We start from the raw sequence: 17277 nt of genomic DNA, 5'->3' as shown, positions 1-17277 counted from the left end.
TGTCATTAGACTGGAACTCAAGCTTCCTCCCAAAACCAGTTCTACAGGACAGGGATCCATTGTGGTGGCCAGTAATGCCATCATGGCTATGAAAAGGGAGAAGCCTTATCCCATGTGATCCTGGGACCACCCAGCTGAGCTAGAGGCAGCCTCATTGAGTCACTTGCTAACTAAAGAGGGACATGAAAGTGCCAGAACTTTCTGGAGGTTAGTCCTGCCCTGGGCATGGGAGGTTGTGACAGCTGCAGGCCGTGATGAATTGGCTGATTCATGCAAAGCTCTCAGTTCCGAACCGTTATTGTCACTGACAGTGGCCTTTGGTGTCAAAATGCAGAGCTCCTGAGCAAATTCGTGGTTTTTATCCTGATCCATGAGGGACCACACCAAGACACTGTGGGTCACACACAGGGACTCCATGAGAGTTGTGGAGTGTTAGCATGGGAGTTTATGACTTCTTATCCACATTTTAAAAGACACTCAGTCTGCCCATCCTGTGCTCTTTCAATGGCTTCATATCCTGCCTACGCTGAGTTATGGCATTCTCCTGGATGGGTATAAGGGGCAGCAGGTCCTTTAAAGCCGGGTCCTTCTGAAGCATCCACAGGAAGCAGAGAAGCAGCTGGATCTTGGCACTTTTCATCTACCAAGCTTCAGAACTCATTTTTCTAAAGCTCTGAGAGTTCTCTAGCCTCCTGGGAGGGCCAGATGTGGGGTCTCATGGAAAACTATTTCCCTGTCTATCTCTCCTGATGTATTTGTGAGATCATAGCATTCGTCCTTTGAGGCATCCCTCCAGTCCTCTGAGCTGCATCTGGAACTGTGGGGTCCACAGACACTAAAGCCGATTGGACACTCCTTCACCCCACCCCCACTGCAGAGGCAGACTGAGCAAGCTCTGTCCTTGCCTTGAGGCCCTGGGGTGTGGGTGGGCGATAGCAAAGAGCTTTGCATCAGGATCCAGCTCCTGAACTTCCTTGTTGAGGGCTTGGCCCTATGGAGAAATGCACCAGTAAGGAGGAATTCAACCAGGCTGGGAGTGGAAAGGGGTCCCATGAATACAAGAGGAGAGTCAGGGGCAACTAACCAGGATTTCCCTAAAGGTGGGTCTGGCCAAAGTGAGTCCTCCCCCAAGGATAGTGACTATCAAGACTGGGCGTGCCAATGTGGAGTGTGTGGGGGTGGGTCATGGAATGAAGGCCGTCTTCCAGGTACAGAAGTCATTACCAGCTCTGAATGCCTCTGCTGGGCTGTGGCCCCAGCACTTGCCAGGCAGATCTTAGATAGAGCCACACTCTGTTTTCCTGGGTTCCTGTACATCCCTATGGTCTGTGTATCAGGAAGAGGCTCTCCGCAACTACATGCCCTCTCTCTGGCTTGCTTACCATCCTGTCATGGTGAGCAGCACCTCCTCATCTAGGTGTCCTCCTCACCTGCTTGTCTCCATCTCCCCTTTGCCTGTCTGGATCTGCTGAATATGTCTTCAGGTTAGGGTTCAGGTTCTAGCCTCCTAGTTCCCCCAAAGGGTGGGACCCTTGAAGGAACCACAGGTGACCTTGAAGAGTGAGAAAGCAGGCCAGGATGATCTGATCAGGACCCAGCCAGGGAGGCAGAGAGCCACCATTAACCGGCAGGGAGGGTTCAGAGCACAGCTTGCTAAGGTGGCTGGTCCAGCCTCCAGAGGGCGTTTTCGGGGGGCAGCAATGCAGCCTGGTGGTTCTCCTGCCATGGCAGTCCTCGGAGAGGGTCCAGCTGCGTGTGGCCACTGTCATGGGCCATCAGATCTGGAGCCACGGGTGGGATTTGTGCTTGGCCGTGCGTTGTGTCCTATGTAGACCTTTTACACGGGGTCTCCAAGGTGATCCCTGGAACGCTTCCCTGTTCTCAGTTTGTTGTCAATCATGCCATCAAGCCCTTCCCCCACGGCGGAAGGAGCTGCCCAGGCTGTGGCTGGGATCCCCTCAAGATCTAAGAGTCAGAGTCATGGTGCAGTTTAAATACACTTCCATAGCCAGCAGCAGCAGCAGCAGGCAGAGAGCGTCGCCAAGGAGTGACAACATTTATTTACAAAAGTGTCATCGTAACCCACAAGCTGATTCAGAGAGCATGAGCAAGAGGAAGTTTTTTTTTTTTTTTTTAAGTTTTTCATTTTTGGATTGCATCAGTTATTTTGAAACAGTGATCTTTAGTCACAGTGATCAATACCAAGAGACGTCAGCAGTAGGTTGACGAGACAAGCTTGCAGCAGCACCCATGCAAGCTCCTGGTTGTGACCGTCTTGTGACAGTCACTTGCAGGCAGTTGTGATGAGAAGTCTCCCTCCATGGCCTCCTGGTTTTATCTTTTATGGTCATAGTTGACACAGGGAATCCATTTCAATCCGTCGATGTCCTCCTTCCATTCACGGTATGGCAGACAGTAGGATCTGCTGCTCTCTAGCACCTGATGTGCTCATGCCTGCCCTCTGGAGGCCAGGCCAGGAAGTGCAGCTACCTTCACAAGGACATTCACAAGTATCATTCTGGTCAGACTGGGGAAATGCATGTTCCTAATTTACAAACACGCGGTGGCGTGGAGTCACTTGCCCAGGTCTGTGATGATAATGGAGGTAGACAAGGCAGTTGTTCCACCGTACCCACTGTCCTGTTTGTGGCCAATCCTTGCATAGTGAATCTGCAGTACTCACAGGTGGTTCGTTCCCTGCTTGAACACTACGCCTGCTGTATTACAGGTCTGAATTTGGCTGTCCTGTTTGTAGGCTTTGCAAGGACAGCTGTGTCCTCTTAGGAGAGAAGAGAACCACACAGTAGGCCTCCTGGTGTCCCTTCGGGTCAAATAAGCCAGTTGGAGTCAGGACATTGCCCGGAGCCCAAGCTACTACATCCTTAGGCTCTGGCTCTGGCTTTAGAAGGAGCCTTGCTGGCCAACCTTTCCTTTGAAGACCCTATGTTACCGGCCCCACACACTGCATGGTGCAGATTAGATGTTTCATGTCCCGTCTATTGGAATGGGGCCCCAGGAATGCCATGTCTATGGGGAGGCCAAGGGAGTATGCACAGTAGACATGGGCTCAGGAGGCTCCAGAGGGGTCACAGCCAAAGCAGTTGGTGATGGGCCTTGGAGGGACTTTGCCTGCCCTAGACCTGTTTCTTCAGCTGTACTTGGAGGGTCTGCAAGGCGATGGGGAGCAGAGCAGATAACAGAGGCCGTTCGGGGTCAGCCGAGGTTCTCTGCTCGCCAGAGTTTCTGACTCAGTGGTCTGGGGTGAGGCTCGAGAATGCACACCCTAGCAAGTTCCTGAGTGGTTCTGGTATAGGGTCTTGGCTGTTTGGACTGCTCTCGTAGTGTATCTGAGAGCTACTGGTCCATTTCCCGGCACTCTAGGAAGCTATCTGAGGTTGGGTGACTTGGAGAAGAGTGTTTGGGCTCGGAGTCCCGGTCCATTACGGGCTGGGATCAGAGGAGACTGGCGTCTGGAGAAGGCTTCTTGCTGCACTTATAAAGTGACATTAAGGCATCGTGTGACAAAAGGCAGGAGACGCACGTGTATGTCTCCTCTTAGCCATCAGAGTCTTGTCATGGAGAGCCCCAGGCAGCCTTACGTACTTCCACCCGCTCCTGGAGGCCGCATCTCTAGACACTGTCTTCCACCTGCCGATGCCTCCCAATAGGGAGTACATTTAGGCCCGGGAATGCTGGGGTGCCCATCTCTGAGCCATTGGCTAAATGTCAGCCCGTAAGGAGTGAGAGGATGTGTGGAGGAGGTCCAGGCTTCCCCTGAGGTACCTGATGCCCAGTAATCCAAGGGGATCCTGAACTCCCTGTAGAGTGGGGGTCCACTGCACCTCCAAGGGCTTCCCCATTGTCTTTGTCCTGGGCTTTCCTGTGTAGGCCACCTCGGCGTCTCTGGATTCTATTTTTCTGCCTTATTATGGATGGTAATAGATCGTGGGTCCCACATAGTGGCCTGCATATTTGGTGGGTCCCACAAAGGTGACAGTCCCTCTGCTTCCCCTGCTCCACCCCCAGCTTGCCCATTCTTGGGCAGGGTGATTTCCCTCAGCAGAGGCTTCAGGAACACTGAGAAGCTCCAGATCCTCCAATCCTTGGGCCACCACAGTCTATGTTCCATGATCTAAGCCATGGCTGGTGGAGGATAAAGTCTGGTCACAAGGCCCCATGTGTACAGCCCCCAGGGGACAGCAGATGACCTCCAAGGCGAGGGACCAACCATCATTTGGAAGTGACTTATGTGAAGATTCATGGCTGTGTTGATGTGGGAGCCTGTTCTGGTTGGCTACCTGGCCACTGGAGGATGGAACAGTGTTTGAAAAGGCCAGTCCTGCTACCGGAAATGGTCCAAATGGAGTCATACCTGCCTTAAATTGGCATCCCCTGGTCAGGCCTTCAGAGATATTCCAGTTTGCTGGGGTTTGCAATATCATCCGCCAATACACTCAAGGGCAGCAGTTTTCTTTTCTCTCACCTGGGCCCAGGCTAAGGCCACTTTAGACCAGCTGGAAGAGCCCACTCTATTTCCAGAAGCACCCCAGATAACTCCGAGACCATACTAGCCTGGCCAGACCCGTCCCTCTGGGTGTTTTACTCAGGGCCAAGAGGCAGGGACAGGCTTGGGGCTCCGTCCCTGAGGGGGACCCCAGGCTGGAGAAGCCACACTCTTTCCAAGGGCGTAGAGGGACTCTGACTACACGCACGCACACACGCACGCACACACACACGCACACACACGCGCACACACACACACCCTACATTCGGAAACTGCAGGCCACTTCAGAGACTTCGAAGGCAAAGGATGGTAGATACGGGTGGATGCAAGGTCCAAGCAAGATGTGACAGTGACGGTCCTGCCCTGGCGTCCCTCTAACGGTGGCACTGGCTGGAGACGGCCCACGCCAACCCTACGCTCTCCTCACTCACACGTTAGCTCCTCGGTGCTGGAGGATAAAGTAGGGGACAGTTACCGCCGGGAAACAGAGCCGAGAGGCAGCTGCCCCCTGTGGTCCTTGCTGGAGGCAGTTCTGTGAGGATGTGGGGCGTCTGTGGGGCTGGGCTGGGGCTCCAGGGGACCCCTCAGCAGCTGTGCCGCCATGGAAGGCCTGTTCTGACGTCTCGCTCTCTTCTGTGTGTGTGCGTGTGTCCTGGCTGCGCCCTTAGCGTTTCCTTCGGAAATGACACTAGGTACAGGCACCATTCTCCCCTGCCCTGCTTGCTCCGCCCCCTCTACTCTGTCCCCCGCCCCACCCCACCCCTTCTCCTCCAGGGCTGCCTGCTCTTCGCCCTGTTCTGGTTGCCCGGCTGCCTCCACCCGCCTTAGACCTCTCCTTAGTGATCCATGTCTGACGGTGGTCCTGTCCAGCCTGCTTTGTTCCGTGTCCCCGGCCCGCTGACCCCCCACATCCTATTCCCTGGACAGTGTCATACAGGAAGAAAGGCAGCACCCAGCCAGGCTCTCACATGGCCAGGCACCTCAGGGAGCCTGCTGGCGGCCTTGAACGGCCTGGCCGTGAGGCGGTGGGAGAGTGTGCTGCCGCCTGGCCTGTGAACTGTGTGTCGGTGAGGATGCTTGGAGGGAGTGGGGCTGTGGGGTGGCCATGCTGTGAGCTGAGGCAAATTCCCCCCCCCCCCAGCCCAGCCCCGGGGAACCCTGGAGGTTTCCGTTAGGATAAACGAAACAGATGCTGTCACATGACCGTCATCTTCCAGAGTAGAAGTTTATGGGGATTGTGCTGCAGGGGTCCTTAGAATAGATGTAAAGTCCTGGGCTCCCGGTAGCCACCCTGAGCCATCATCCTGGAAATATCTGAGTCCTGCTGACACCCCAGCTGGATACAGGGACAGAGGAAAGAGCCCAAGGCTGCTATTCTCATGGAATTGCTCTCAGGAGCCCATGGGAAGCTGCTTCCGGGCCACTGTTTCCACTCCAAGCATCCTCCTCCAGGGCCTTCCCTTGGCAGCGGGAGTCTCAATGGAAGGGGCGGGCTGAGGAGGGTTGGGCTCGTTTGGGGAGATCCCTGGTGATGTCTCCTTGCTCAGACTGAGGCCAGGGCAGCTCCCGCCCCTTCCTCTGCCCTCTTCCTTAGCCGTGGTGTGTCCTCTGAGGGTTCTTCCCTTCCTCCCAGTCCACACTGTGGAGCTGAGGAAGCTGGGGCTGGCAGGCAATGGCCCCAAGGCGGCCCCTGCTTGGTCCTAGGTCTGAGTGAGGAGGGGTCAGCCCTCCTTGGTGCCACCCAAGCTTTCCAACCTGTGACTCTGGTGATCTCCCTGCAGTTCTCCTCTATCTGTGTCTGTCTGCATGTTCCCATCCCTGCTGAGAGCGACCCCACACGTCCTCTTCTACCTCTGCTTTCTTCTAGGACCTTCTACCAGTTTGAAGCAGCCTGGGACAGCTCCATGCATAACTCTCTCCTGCTGAATCGTGTCACCCCTTACCGGGAGAAAATCTACATGACCCTCTCTGCCTACATTGAGGCAAGACACCCACATCCACAGCACCCCCTATAGCTTGAGGGACTTGCAAAGTGACATTGAGGTCCGGTGACCCCACTCTCTTCTCAGAATGCCTCAAGTCCTTGAGTAAACCCACATGCCTTTGGCAATGCTCAAAAGTAGTACACACCTGTATCTTTAGTGTGTGGGTTTCAGCTTTGAGACTACAAAATGGCTGTATCATCACCAGACATTGCATCAATATTCCAGAAAGTACAAAAATAGAAGTCCTTCGCTGCCACTCCTACCCCCAGGCCTGCAGCCACCAGGCTATGGCCAGGTGTGCTGTGGCCCTTCTCTGAGGCACAGGTAGAGACCAGAATGTGAGTGCTTCCGCTTGGGCACAGCATCAAAGGAGAAGTTTGGAGACAGTGGGAGCCAGGCCTCCTAAAGGCCATCACTTCTCCATGGGGACAAATCACACCGGATATCAGGTGTGGGCTGCCTCAGGGGCAGTGACGCAGTGAGCCTGGGAAACACGGGCCAGGCCCCATGCTCGGGGCACATTTGCTGTGATATACCCATCATGCACAGCTGGGGTAGCAAGCACCAGCAGAAAGGGATTGGCTGTGACCCTGTTAGAGTCAAGAGTGAGAGGGGCCACGTCCAGCCTTGATCTGCAAGAAGATTTCAGGCTATGCCCCTGGTTTATGGTTACACAGCCAGGGAGCAGGGTAGAGCCCTGGAGGTCCTTGCTAGCCCCTGTCTTCTGCAATGGGGGTCGGGGGGAGCACGCAGAGCCCTGGTTCCCTATCCTAGGAGTCTGGCAAGGGTCAGGAGCAGGCATTAGCAGTCTTCAGTGAGTAGCTCTTATGTCCTAAAGGAAGGGAGGGAGAGGTGGACACTGTTGCTGGTTGAGCTGGGGCCCGGGCACTCTGGGCCGTCTCCATGCCCGTGACCTCTGTCATCCGTCACAGATGGAGAACTGTACCCAGCCTGCCGTCATCACCAAGGACTTCTGCATGGTTTTCTACTCTCGTGACGCCAAGCTACCCGCCTCACGCTCCATTCGCAACCTGTTTGGCAGTGGGAGCCTGAGGGCCACAGAAGGGTGAGCTCACTAGGGTGGGCGGGGGGTGGGGGAACTTATGCTTTAAAGATGAGAGCCCACCAGAGGGATGGGAGAGGACTGCCTCTTCCCACCCTGGGCATAGCAAAAACTCTGTGGGACTGGAAAACAGCCTCAGCCCAGCAGACTGACACTCCTGTGTCAAGAAGGCCCTGAACTCCCCAGCACAGGCTGCTGGAGTGAGGACCAACCGCCCACCCTCCAGCTCCCTGCCCTCAGTGGAAGCACATGTAGGAAACATGCATCATGTCAAGCAGGCATGAGGGAGTGAGCTCTCTATTCTCCATGGGAAGTAGAGAGGCCTACAGACACCAGCCTCCCCATGGGTACCCTGCAACTCTACCCCAGGAATTTCTGCCCTTACATCTGCTTGCAGCTCCCAGGAGAAGCTGAATTGAGTGTGTGTGTGTGTGGGAGTGAGTTAAGGGACACTGAAAGGCCCAGGGAAGTTGAGTCTTAGACTCTGGACCATCCTCCCCCATTCTTGCTGCTTACTATATAGCTTCAGCGGGAGGGCCTGAACTAGAACCATAGGGGCAGAGAGGCCTCTGCGGCTCAGTGCAGGCCACTCATCTACCACATGGGCCAACTCTGGACACAGACAAAAGGAAGGCCCTTGGGGATCAGGACTCAGTGGCCATCAAAGCCCATCTCCCTGAAAGAGCTGTGCTGGTGACTTTGGCATCATAAGAACAGGAAGGCTTCTCTGTAGGGTGTGAGGATTTCAGGGAACTAAAGATGCTTGGTGCTGAGTATAGCAAGTCTTTCTCTGTCTCACCAGCCAGCTCCCAAATAACCACATGGAGACTTATCATTAATTATGAACGCTTGGCTGGTAGCATAGGCTTGTTTCTAACTAGCTCCTATAACTCAAGTTAACCCATTTCTATTAATCTCCGTGCTGCCATGTGGTGGTTCATAGCTTGTTACCTCATCTCCTACCTGTCATGCTACCTCCACATTCCCCCACAACTCCTTCTTCCCAGCATTCTCTCTGCCTAGCTATTGGCCATTTACCTTCTTATTAAACCAATCACAGTAACAGATCTTCATACAGTGTAAAGGAATATTCCTCAACACCAAAGGATCTGGGGGAGGGGGGTGCAAATGTGTTCATGTCTCTGTGTACCTCAGCTCCCCAATCAGCTCCAGCTTCCAGAAGGGCCATTTAGTTCACAAAGCTGAGGTCCCATGGGGGTCTCGATCTAGAGCTGAAGACCAGCGTAGGGACTGCAGCTCAGGATGTGGCCCACCACACCCTGAGACAAGCTACCTGCCTTAGGCCTGTGATGAGATCTGTGCCCAGAATGCCTCAGTGGTGGTGATCTGTCCCCATGTGCTTACTAATGATGTGGCCTCTCCCTCTGCTCCCTCAGCAACCGTGTGACCGGTGTGTATGAGCTCAGCCTTTGCCATGTGGCCGACGCAGGTAGCCCAGGTAGGAGACCGTCTTGACTACTCTCTGCTGGGGCAAAGGGCAAGGGGCAAGGGGCAAGGGTCCCGGGATGCCTGGCTTGCTTAGCCTCCACCACTCTCCTTGGCTTGACCTCTGCTAAGTTGGGAGCCTCGCCTACAAAGTGCAAGTGTTTTCTCTCCAGCCTCGAGGAGGAGTCAAGTTTGCTAGCTGCTCTGGCCACCTACGGCATAGTCACATGGGAGGGGGACTGTTAGCCTCCTGTGGGTGAGGCCCAGGGGAGCCAGGCTTGAACCCAGAAAGGAAAGAACTTTGACCAGCATGGGAGAAGCCTGACGTCTGTCAGAATGCTAGAGTGTCGATCCCCATGCAGGGATGCAGCGCCGGCGCCGGCGCGTGCTGGACACGTCCGTGGCCTACGTCCGGGGTGAGGAGAACCTGGCTGGCTGGAGGCCTCGGAGTGACAGCCTGATCCTGGACCATCAGTGGGAGCTGGAGAAACTGAGCCTCCTACAGGAGGTGAGCGTGGGAGCCACTGGGGACCGAAAAGCAAGTGCGGCTAGCCAGCTGTGACCCAGAATGAAGCCCAAGTGAAGCCAGGGAGCCCGCCCTCGGCAGCTGCCACTGCTAGTCTAGCCACAGGGTGCACATGGGGAGCGGGAGCCAGAGGCATAGTCCCCTACTGCTCATGGCAAGGCCGGTGAGCATCGTGGGGATGGCTAGCTATGAAGGAGACCGCGAGGCTTGTCTGGAACTTCTGAATCCTGCCAGCGGTGTGTCCCTCAGGTTACGAGCCATAACCGGGGCAGGGAAGACTTCCCCACGCTTTACCGGAGGACCTTGCTGCTGTGCAGGGTGGCTGGCCACCTACTCTGGCTGCTGCCATCTCTCACCGTGGTCCCCCTTACAGGTGGAGAAGACGCGGCACTACTTGCTCCTACGGGAGAAGCTGGAGACCACCCAGCGGCCTGGCCCCGAGGCGCTGTCCCCAGCCTCCAGCGAGGACTCTGAGTCCCGCAGCTCCTCAGGTGCCTCTTCCCCACTGTCTGCTGAGGGTCAGCCATCGCCTCTGGAGGCCCCCAATGAGAGGCAGAGGGAGCTGGCCGTCAAGGTAAGTTGGGCTGGTGGGTGCTGTGGCCATGGCAGTGGCCTAGCATGGTTTGTGGCCAGCTTCAGTCTGAGTCGCCAGGAGCCAGGGGGTGGCGGGTAGGGGGTAGGGGGCCAGCTAGTCCCTTGCCCGCTACCTCGCCCCACTTTCCTCTCCTTCAGAACCCTCAGCTTTTGAGGCCTTTTATAGGTTCCTCCCCAGCAGTGACTTGCCATCTCGTGAATCCCTGAACTGCTGGGGAGCTAGCTCCCTGCCTCCATGCAGAGCCAGGACACTTAGGGAGGCCTTGTGTCTCTAGGTAATGCTAAGTCCTAGCCTTCCCGGAAGCAGAGTGTGGGAGTGCTGCCCCCTCAGCCCGCTGTTCTTCAACAACCCCCATCTGACAATGTCTGGGACAGGGCGGATGGAGGCCCCATGCTGCCGCGGGCGCGGGTCTAACCGTGTGTTCTCTGTCGACAGTGCTTACGACTCCTCATGCACACGTTCAACAGAGAGTACACCCACAGCCACGTCTGTATCAGTGCCAGCGAGAGCAAGGTAGGCACAGGCCCCGGGGCCCATCGTCAGGGCCAGCCCTGGTCTTGCCAGGCAAAAGCAGGAAAGGTTTTCTTGGGAACTTCCCTCTCAGGGCCCAGTGAGGTGCCTCACAGCTGAACAGCTGGTTCCCTGGGCCTGAGATCTGAGGAGGCTGGTGTGTGAGTGAGGACCTGACCCGGCCCGGCCCAGAGCACATGGTGTCTACCCAGGCTCTGTCTTCTGCTCTCTTCCTAACCCCTTGACATCCCCCCCCCCGCGTCCCATGGGACCCTCATCCTGCAGGCTCCTACCAACTCCAGAAGCTCATGCCCCACCCCAACCCCCATAGCCTCTGAAGGGGGAACCCACCTGGGTCAGGGCAGTCTGAAGCCCTGGGAGAAATAGCCGGGACTGTGTAGGAGTTAGAAGAAGGCCAGGAGTACAAAGATAAGGAGCACCTGGAACTGGAAAAAGCGGGAGTGAGGGCACACTAAACAAGAAAAAACGCAGGCCGGCCCCATCCTCCTCGAGGCCCAGAGGTCCACCTGAGGAAGACTTTCTGTGTCCTGCAGCTCTCTGAGATGTCTGTCACCCTGATGCGGGACCCATCCATGTCCCCTCTGGGTGCAGCTACGCTCACCCCCTCCTCCACTTGCCCCTCTCTGATTGAAGGACGCTATGGTGCCACCGACATGAGGTGAGTGAGCTCTGCGCTGGTGGGGGAAGGCAGAGGCTCCAGGGCAGGGTGGGAAGGAAACCCCGCCTCCCGGGATGCTGTAACCTCACTGTCTGGTTGCTAAGATTTCTGGCTATTTTCGTTCTTTAAAGAATGCTTTGGACTTTCCAATTAAAAAACAAAACCAGAAGGTATGGGGCCTCCGCTGGTCCTCAGCCACCTTGGACCGTCCTGGTCGTCTACTGCACCAAGAATGCGGAGCCACCACTGAGCAACAGTGGCCATTTTAGAGAGGAAGGGGAAGCTGTGTGGACTTTAAACAGGGCAGAGGCCGGAGAATGTCCTGAAGGAGGGGTGGCGCCTACCCTGGCTGAGCGGCTGGTGGAGCCTTCTCACCCAGTCCGGCGGCCCTGGAGCCAGATGGACTCTGAACCCCAGGAACTCCTCTGGAGGACTCAGCCAGACTGTCCCTGCGCTTTTCCCTAGCAGCTCTGAGGAGGGCATTCCCAGGGAACACCAGGCCCTTGAAGGACCCTGGCAGAAGGCAATGTTACCTTCCATTTCTAGGACCCCCCAGCCCTGCTCCCGGCCCGCCAGCCCAGAGCCTGAGCTCCTGCCGGAACTTGACTCCAAGAAGACTCCCTCCCCTACTGGAGCGACAGAGGCAGACAAGGAGCCCCAGCGCCTGCTGGTCCCCGACATCCAAGAGATCCGAGTCAGGTATGTAAGGTCTTTGCCTCCATCAGAAGCTTTTTTTTTTTTTTTTTTTTTTCTTTTTTCAGTGTTTCTCTGTGTAGCTTTGTGCCTTTCCCGGAACTCATTTGGTAGCCCAGGCTGGCCTCAAACTCACAGAGATCCACCTGCCTCTGCCTCCCAAGTGCTGGGATTAAAGGCGTGCACCACCACTGCCCGGCTATCAGAAGCTTTCTAGCAACAGGCACCCAGCCCTGTGAGCAGGGCAGAGCTTGGGGGACCCCTCACCTGTGTACAAGGCAGACAGGCCCCTCTGGCCCTTGGGAACAGAGCAGGTAACCATCAGAGAGTCGAGGGCAGGTGAATGGGGCAGAGATGGGAACCTAGTAGACACTGGGCACGGGCAACTGCTCTGGGACTTTAGCTTTTTTTTCTCCCAAATCTCCCCACTGAAAATCGGGGAATTATCCCAGGTATGAGTTGGTGGTTCCGTTCTTGGATATCCCAAGGCAATCTGTCAGCTACCCCTTCACACCTGTCTCCTTCCTTCCCGAGGACCTAGTGCAGGGTAACAGAGTGCGGGCCCCCCTGTGGGCTCCCCTGTCCCGACTGCCCAAGGTTCCTGAGCCAACCGATGTGTCTCTTCCTCGCAGCCCAATCGTCTCCAAGAAGGGGTACTTGCACTTCCTGGAACCGCACACGGCTGGCTGGGCCAAGCGCTTCGTGGTGGTGCGGCGCCCCTACGCCTACATGTACAACAGCGACAAGGACACCGTAGAGAGATTTGTGCTCAACCTCTCCACTGCCCAGGTGGAGTACAGCGAGGACCAGCAGGCCATGCTCAAGGTGCGGCCAGGGCCCAGCTCAGATGTACTGGGTCCGCCCGGGGGAGGGGGGGCGGGGGGTGCCCACTGTTCCCTCTTCGGCAGTTAAAGCCCCTGACCTGTCCTGTCTGAGCCTCAGCAAGGCTCCTGGTAACCGCTACTGGTGATTGATAGCAAGTATTGCCATTCACCCACGCAAATGGTCAATAGCTAGGTCCTGTCCTGGGGTCCCCGAGAACCCTGGCAGGTGAGGCAGAACCTCACAGCCCCCACAAGCTCTCTTGGCCGAGGCATTGACCCAAGGCCCTCCACAAGCAAACAGTGCCCTAAAAGTGTGGGAACCAGCTCCTTGCCACTGGTTAGAGGGAAGGTGCTCCAAGACTGTGGAAGGAGACTCCAGTGCCCACTGGATATTTTATTCCCTGTGGTGAGAATTATATGAACCTAATTACTGCACACAACCAGCCCAGAGGGCACAGATGAATGGGGTACTTCAGCCAGGGTCCCGGGCTCATGAAGGTCAGAGTCATTCCCCGGGGGAGACAGAGCAGCATGAGCATAGAACTGGAACAAGTTTCCAGACCTCAGAAGCTTCCAGAATGGAGCTGCATGCCTGTGTGGTCAGGACAAAGCGTGTGTTTTACGGAGAAACCAGCCGCCCCCACGCCCAGGGGCTGCTGTGCTGTGGAAGGTTGGCCTTCTTTCCCAGCAGGCTCTTGGTGTGGGATGGGAGTGACCCTGCCACCACGGAGCCTGCTCACCGGCAGCTTCCCTCCACAGACACCCAACACCTTCGCTGTGTGCACGGAGCACCGAGGCATCCTGCTGCAGGCCAACAGTGACAAGGACATGCACGACTGGCTGTATGCCTTCAACCCGCTCCTGGCTGGGACCATTCGGTATGGGCTAGGCGGAGAGACGGGAGGAAGAGGAGACATCGCGTGGAGAGCTAGCCTATGTCCGACCCTCCATGCTCTTGGGGCTGGGGCAATCTTGATCATGCTGATATCTAAAGTGGCAAGTCCACGGAGTCCGTCTGATAGTCAAAAGGGATTTATTCTGGGTTAACGCACAATCTGTGTAAGGGAGTTGGTCACAGGATCCAGGAGGGGTGGGGCGTGGTCCATCGCGGTTCTCTGGAGAACTCTGCCTTGGTCTGCAGTACCAGCAGCATCCAGCATCCAAGACCACGAGGTAGCCAAGAGAATGAGTGTGTTACACATTCCAGATCTAAAGGGGTCCCCCCCTTGGCCACGCCCCCCGGAGGGGGGGCAGGTACCTAGCAGTTACCTGCTGCTTACTAGGGGTGGTGCTTCAGGGTAAAGCACAGACAACCACCCCTACCTGTACCTGTTTCTGTGTCCTTATTGCTAATGCAAAAAGTCGGCTGGAAGACTTTCTGAATGGACGGATCTAATGGACAGATCCAGGCCCCTCTGGGGGGATCCCACCTCTCCCATATCGCAGACTTGATGAAGGACCGTGGGGAGGGCTGAGGAGCCCTCCCAAAGCGCTGATGTGGATATCAAGTCTCCACGAGTCTAAGGGGCTGAAGAAGCCGCGTGGCTATGGTGCGGTGTGGGGTCTGCTGAGCTGCCCCTGGCTGCTGGAGGGCCCCGGGGGTCAACGCCTGGCTCTGACTGCAGCATCTTTACCCTCGCCCTTGCAGGTCCAAGCTCTCCCGGAGGAGATCTGCGCAGATGCGGGTCTGAGCCGAAGCCTTCCGGACATCCAGTGGCCCAGACCACTCCCCTGTCCTTCTCATCTGTCCCTGTCATCTGCCACTCAGCCCTTCCCCCACCAGGGGACACCTGTGTGCTGGGCCCAGCAACCCCACCTCTGGCGGGAGGCCTATGCCACATGACGAATTGTGCCCCCAGAGGTTGTGTGTGTTGTTGTTTCTTCCAAAATTGCTCTGGTGGGAAGTTCGGAATGCCAGGAAGGTCAGAGGGCACAAGACCCAGGGTATTGCCGCTGTTCTAATATTTTTTTAAGCATAGACAGACTTATAATTAATATACATTAGTTAGTGGCGTTGAAGCAGTCCTCTGAGACATTAACTATAAGACTGTGTTCTGTTTATAAGTATTTATTTCTAATGCCTCCAGGTAGGGCTGTAAGGTTCATGTGGAGCTCTTCCCAACACCCTGCCTCCCCCCCCCCCCCCCCGCACCCCAGCCTAGACCCTGTTGGTTCCCACGTATGTCTCCAGCCTGCTAGGAGCAGAGAGGAGGAGTGTGAACAGCCACGGCTCCTAACAGCTGGCACAGGGATGCTCCGCCCTGGCCAGTTTTGTCTGAGATGCACCCACCAGGGTATGTACGTGAGGGGTCTGCAAGTCCCGAGACTTAGGCAACTCAGAAGGTGCTGTCTGCCGCTTCTGAGGGAACAGTTCCCAAGATGGCGCGCTAAGGGTGGTGCAGGCAGCTTCCTTCATCCCGGAGTGGGGAGGGTCAGATGAGGCGTACGGAAGGTCAGCCCCTGCTAGGCAGTGCAGACTGGCTCCAGCTGGGCTGTGTCCAGGCTGCTGGGTAAGGTGGTCGGGTTTACACAGGGCTTGGGGGTCAGGGCGGGCAGAGTCCGCTGGTGTTCAGGATGGGGTCTCTGACTTTAGCCTTGGGTGTCGTCGGTGAGAAGAGGGGTGGATATGTATCTGCGGGAAGGTTCTGTGATCAGCGATCCCTTACAGTGTCTGCCCAGCGGGTAGAGCTTCTCTGTCAGTCTCAGCAAGAGAACTCAACGAGTGGTGTGTGTCCTTGTCAGGCAGATGAGGGTGACCTCGTGGTGGTGTTGGCAAAGGGACTCTCCCCTTTTGCATCTGGGGGGATTTCCATACCACGGGCCCATTTGGAAAACCTGAAACCAAACCTCAAGCCCCCGGCGCCCACCAGGAGCAGTTACACTCAGCTATTTCAGGTCTCTCTCGCCACCTTGACCAGCCCCTCCCCCTCTAGATAAACTGCTGGGTCTGAGCCCCCTGTCAGCCCAGGCTGTCCCCACATGTCCCCACATGACATGGCATGGATATTCTTAAGACCGTTCACAGCATCTCTACTGACTGAAGAGTCATAAGGGAAGGCTCTGGTTTCGAGGTCTCTCAGTGTAGTTATCGAGGGCCCTGCCCTTCATCCAGGCGTCAAGATTCAGGGCGGTGCCAAGGTTCCCACCGGCAGCAGTATGTGCACCTGCCAGCCAGTGTGAGCCCTGCTGAAGCTGAGAATTTGCCATCACTGGGGCCAGGTGCCATGTGGGTGGCCACCATCATGCTTGGCCCAGCCTCATCCCCAGGACCCGAGGTAACAGTCCTTAGCATCAGGTCTCAGGAAACCCTATCTTTGAAATGTAGGATAAGACTTACTTCTAAGAATCCAGATCAAAGCCGGGCAGTGGTGGCGCATGCCTTTAATCCCAGCACTTGGGAGGCAGAGCCAGGCAGATCTCTGTGAGTTCGAGGCCAGCCTGGGCTACCAAGTGAGCTCCAGGAAAGGCGCAAAGCTACGCAGAGAAACCCTGTCTCGAAAAACCAAAAAAAAAAAAAAAAAAAAAAAAAAAAAAAAAGAATCCAGATCCAGATGTCCACCCCAGACCAAAATTAAACCATAACCAGAAACCAGGTGACCTGCGCTGTCCAGTGTGGACCTCAGAGGCAGGAGGCTGAGATACAGAGTGGAGAGGAGACATCTGGGTCCTTAACAAGCTCACTCCGGCACTCATGAACTGCTCAAAGAAGGGAAAGAGCGAGTTACTGAAATGTCTTGGTTCCCAAGAGAGAGCCACACAGCCACACAGCTCCCAGCAGGCAGAGAGGCAGACAGGCCTGCCATGCTCGCTCAGGTCAGCCAGCCTGAAGCTGAGGCCTTGGAAGAGTCCGGCGCCACCCAGCATGTGGGTGTCTGAGGCCAGCCAACCTACAGAACACCTGTGCCTGGGCCGGGTTGTAGAAAGGTTAGGAACTCTAATCCACCCCCCCCCACACACACACACACCATTCAGGGGCCATTCCATTTCGGCCCAGTGCTATCCTGGTATTGTTTGGGAACCAAAGAGGGGCTCCCTGCTTTTGTAGGAGGCCCTGAGTCAGAGCCTCGTAACCAGAACTGATTGAGCAAGAACTCCATCCACAGCGCAGGAAACCTGATTTCTTTATGCCCTTCCTACCCAAAACTATCATGTCCGCCGAAGGTCATTCATCTGAGAGCTAGACATGGAGGGCTGACTTGGAGACTGGGGGTGGGCTCATGTCGTCAAGAAGTCTTCCTAGCTGAAGCCTCTTTCCTGCTAAGTGCAGGGAATGAGATGGGTCCAGAAAAACACTACCACAGTTTGGTTCTGATACTTGATGCTTCCCGCCTGTAACCTCAATTTTGTTTGAGATAATCATCTTTCCTGGAGAAGGTGGGCTGCTTCGGCATCCTAGGAGAACCCAGGGCTGGGTTCTTGTGAGACTCTGCTAATGCCTGGATAACACATCTG

At 56.0% G+C, this 17277-nt stretch overlaps 1 protein-coding gene across 17 annotated transcripts in view; it reads left to right on the top strand.

The window, feature by feature from the left end:
- Kif1a (kinesin family member 1A) overlaps positions 1 to 15635 on the top strand; it is an 88171-nt gene extending 72536 nt beyond the window's left edge. For 9 of the 17 annotated variants that reach the window (XM_028890659.2, XM_028890658.2, XM_028890656.2 and 6 more), the window contains 11 exons: positions 6372 to 6486; positions 7422 to 7555; positions 8950 to 9011; positions 9361 to 9506; positions 9898 to 10098; positions 10555 to 10632; positions 11184 to 11308; positions 11855 to 12007; positions 12634 to 12826; positions 13585 to 13703; positions 14474 to 15635. In XM_028890659.2, coding sequence (XP_028746492.1) covers positions 6372 to 6486; positions 7422 to 7555; positions 8950 to 9011; positions 9361 to 9506; positions 9898 to 10098; positions 10555 to 10632; positions 11184 to 11308; positions 11855 to 12007; positions 12634 to 12826; positions 13585 to 13703; positions 14474 to 14516 — 1369 coding nt within the window. In that variant the 3' untranslated portion in view covers positions 14517 to 15635. Of the gene's footprint in view, positions 1 to 5172; positions 5197 to 6371; positions 6487 to 7421; positions 7556 to 8949; positions 9012 to 9360; positions 9507 to 9897; positions 10099 to 10554; positions 10633 to 11183; positions 11309 to 11854; positions 12008 to 12633; positions 12827 to 13584; positions 13704 to 14473 lie in introns of all 17 variants that reach the window. The other 8 variants (XM_037210133.1, XM_037210132.1, XM_037210130.1 and 5 more) reach the window with 1 other exon arrangement.
- The last annotated feature ends 1642 nt before the right edge of the window (positions 15636 to 17277 follow it).

This window comes from Peromyscus leucopus, chromosome 13, assembly GCF_004664715.2.
Source record: "Peromyscus leucopus breed LL Stock chromosome 13, UCI_PerLeu_2.1, whole genome shotgun sequence".
In the NCBI taxonomy this organism is placed as follows: domain Eukaryota; kingdom Metazoa; phylum Chordata; class Mammalia; order Rodentia; family Cricetidae; genus Peromyscus; species Peromyscus leucopus.
Note: the sequence above shows the minus strand (reverse complement) of the source record. Positions and strands in the feature narration are given on the sequence as shown.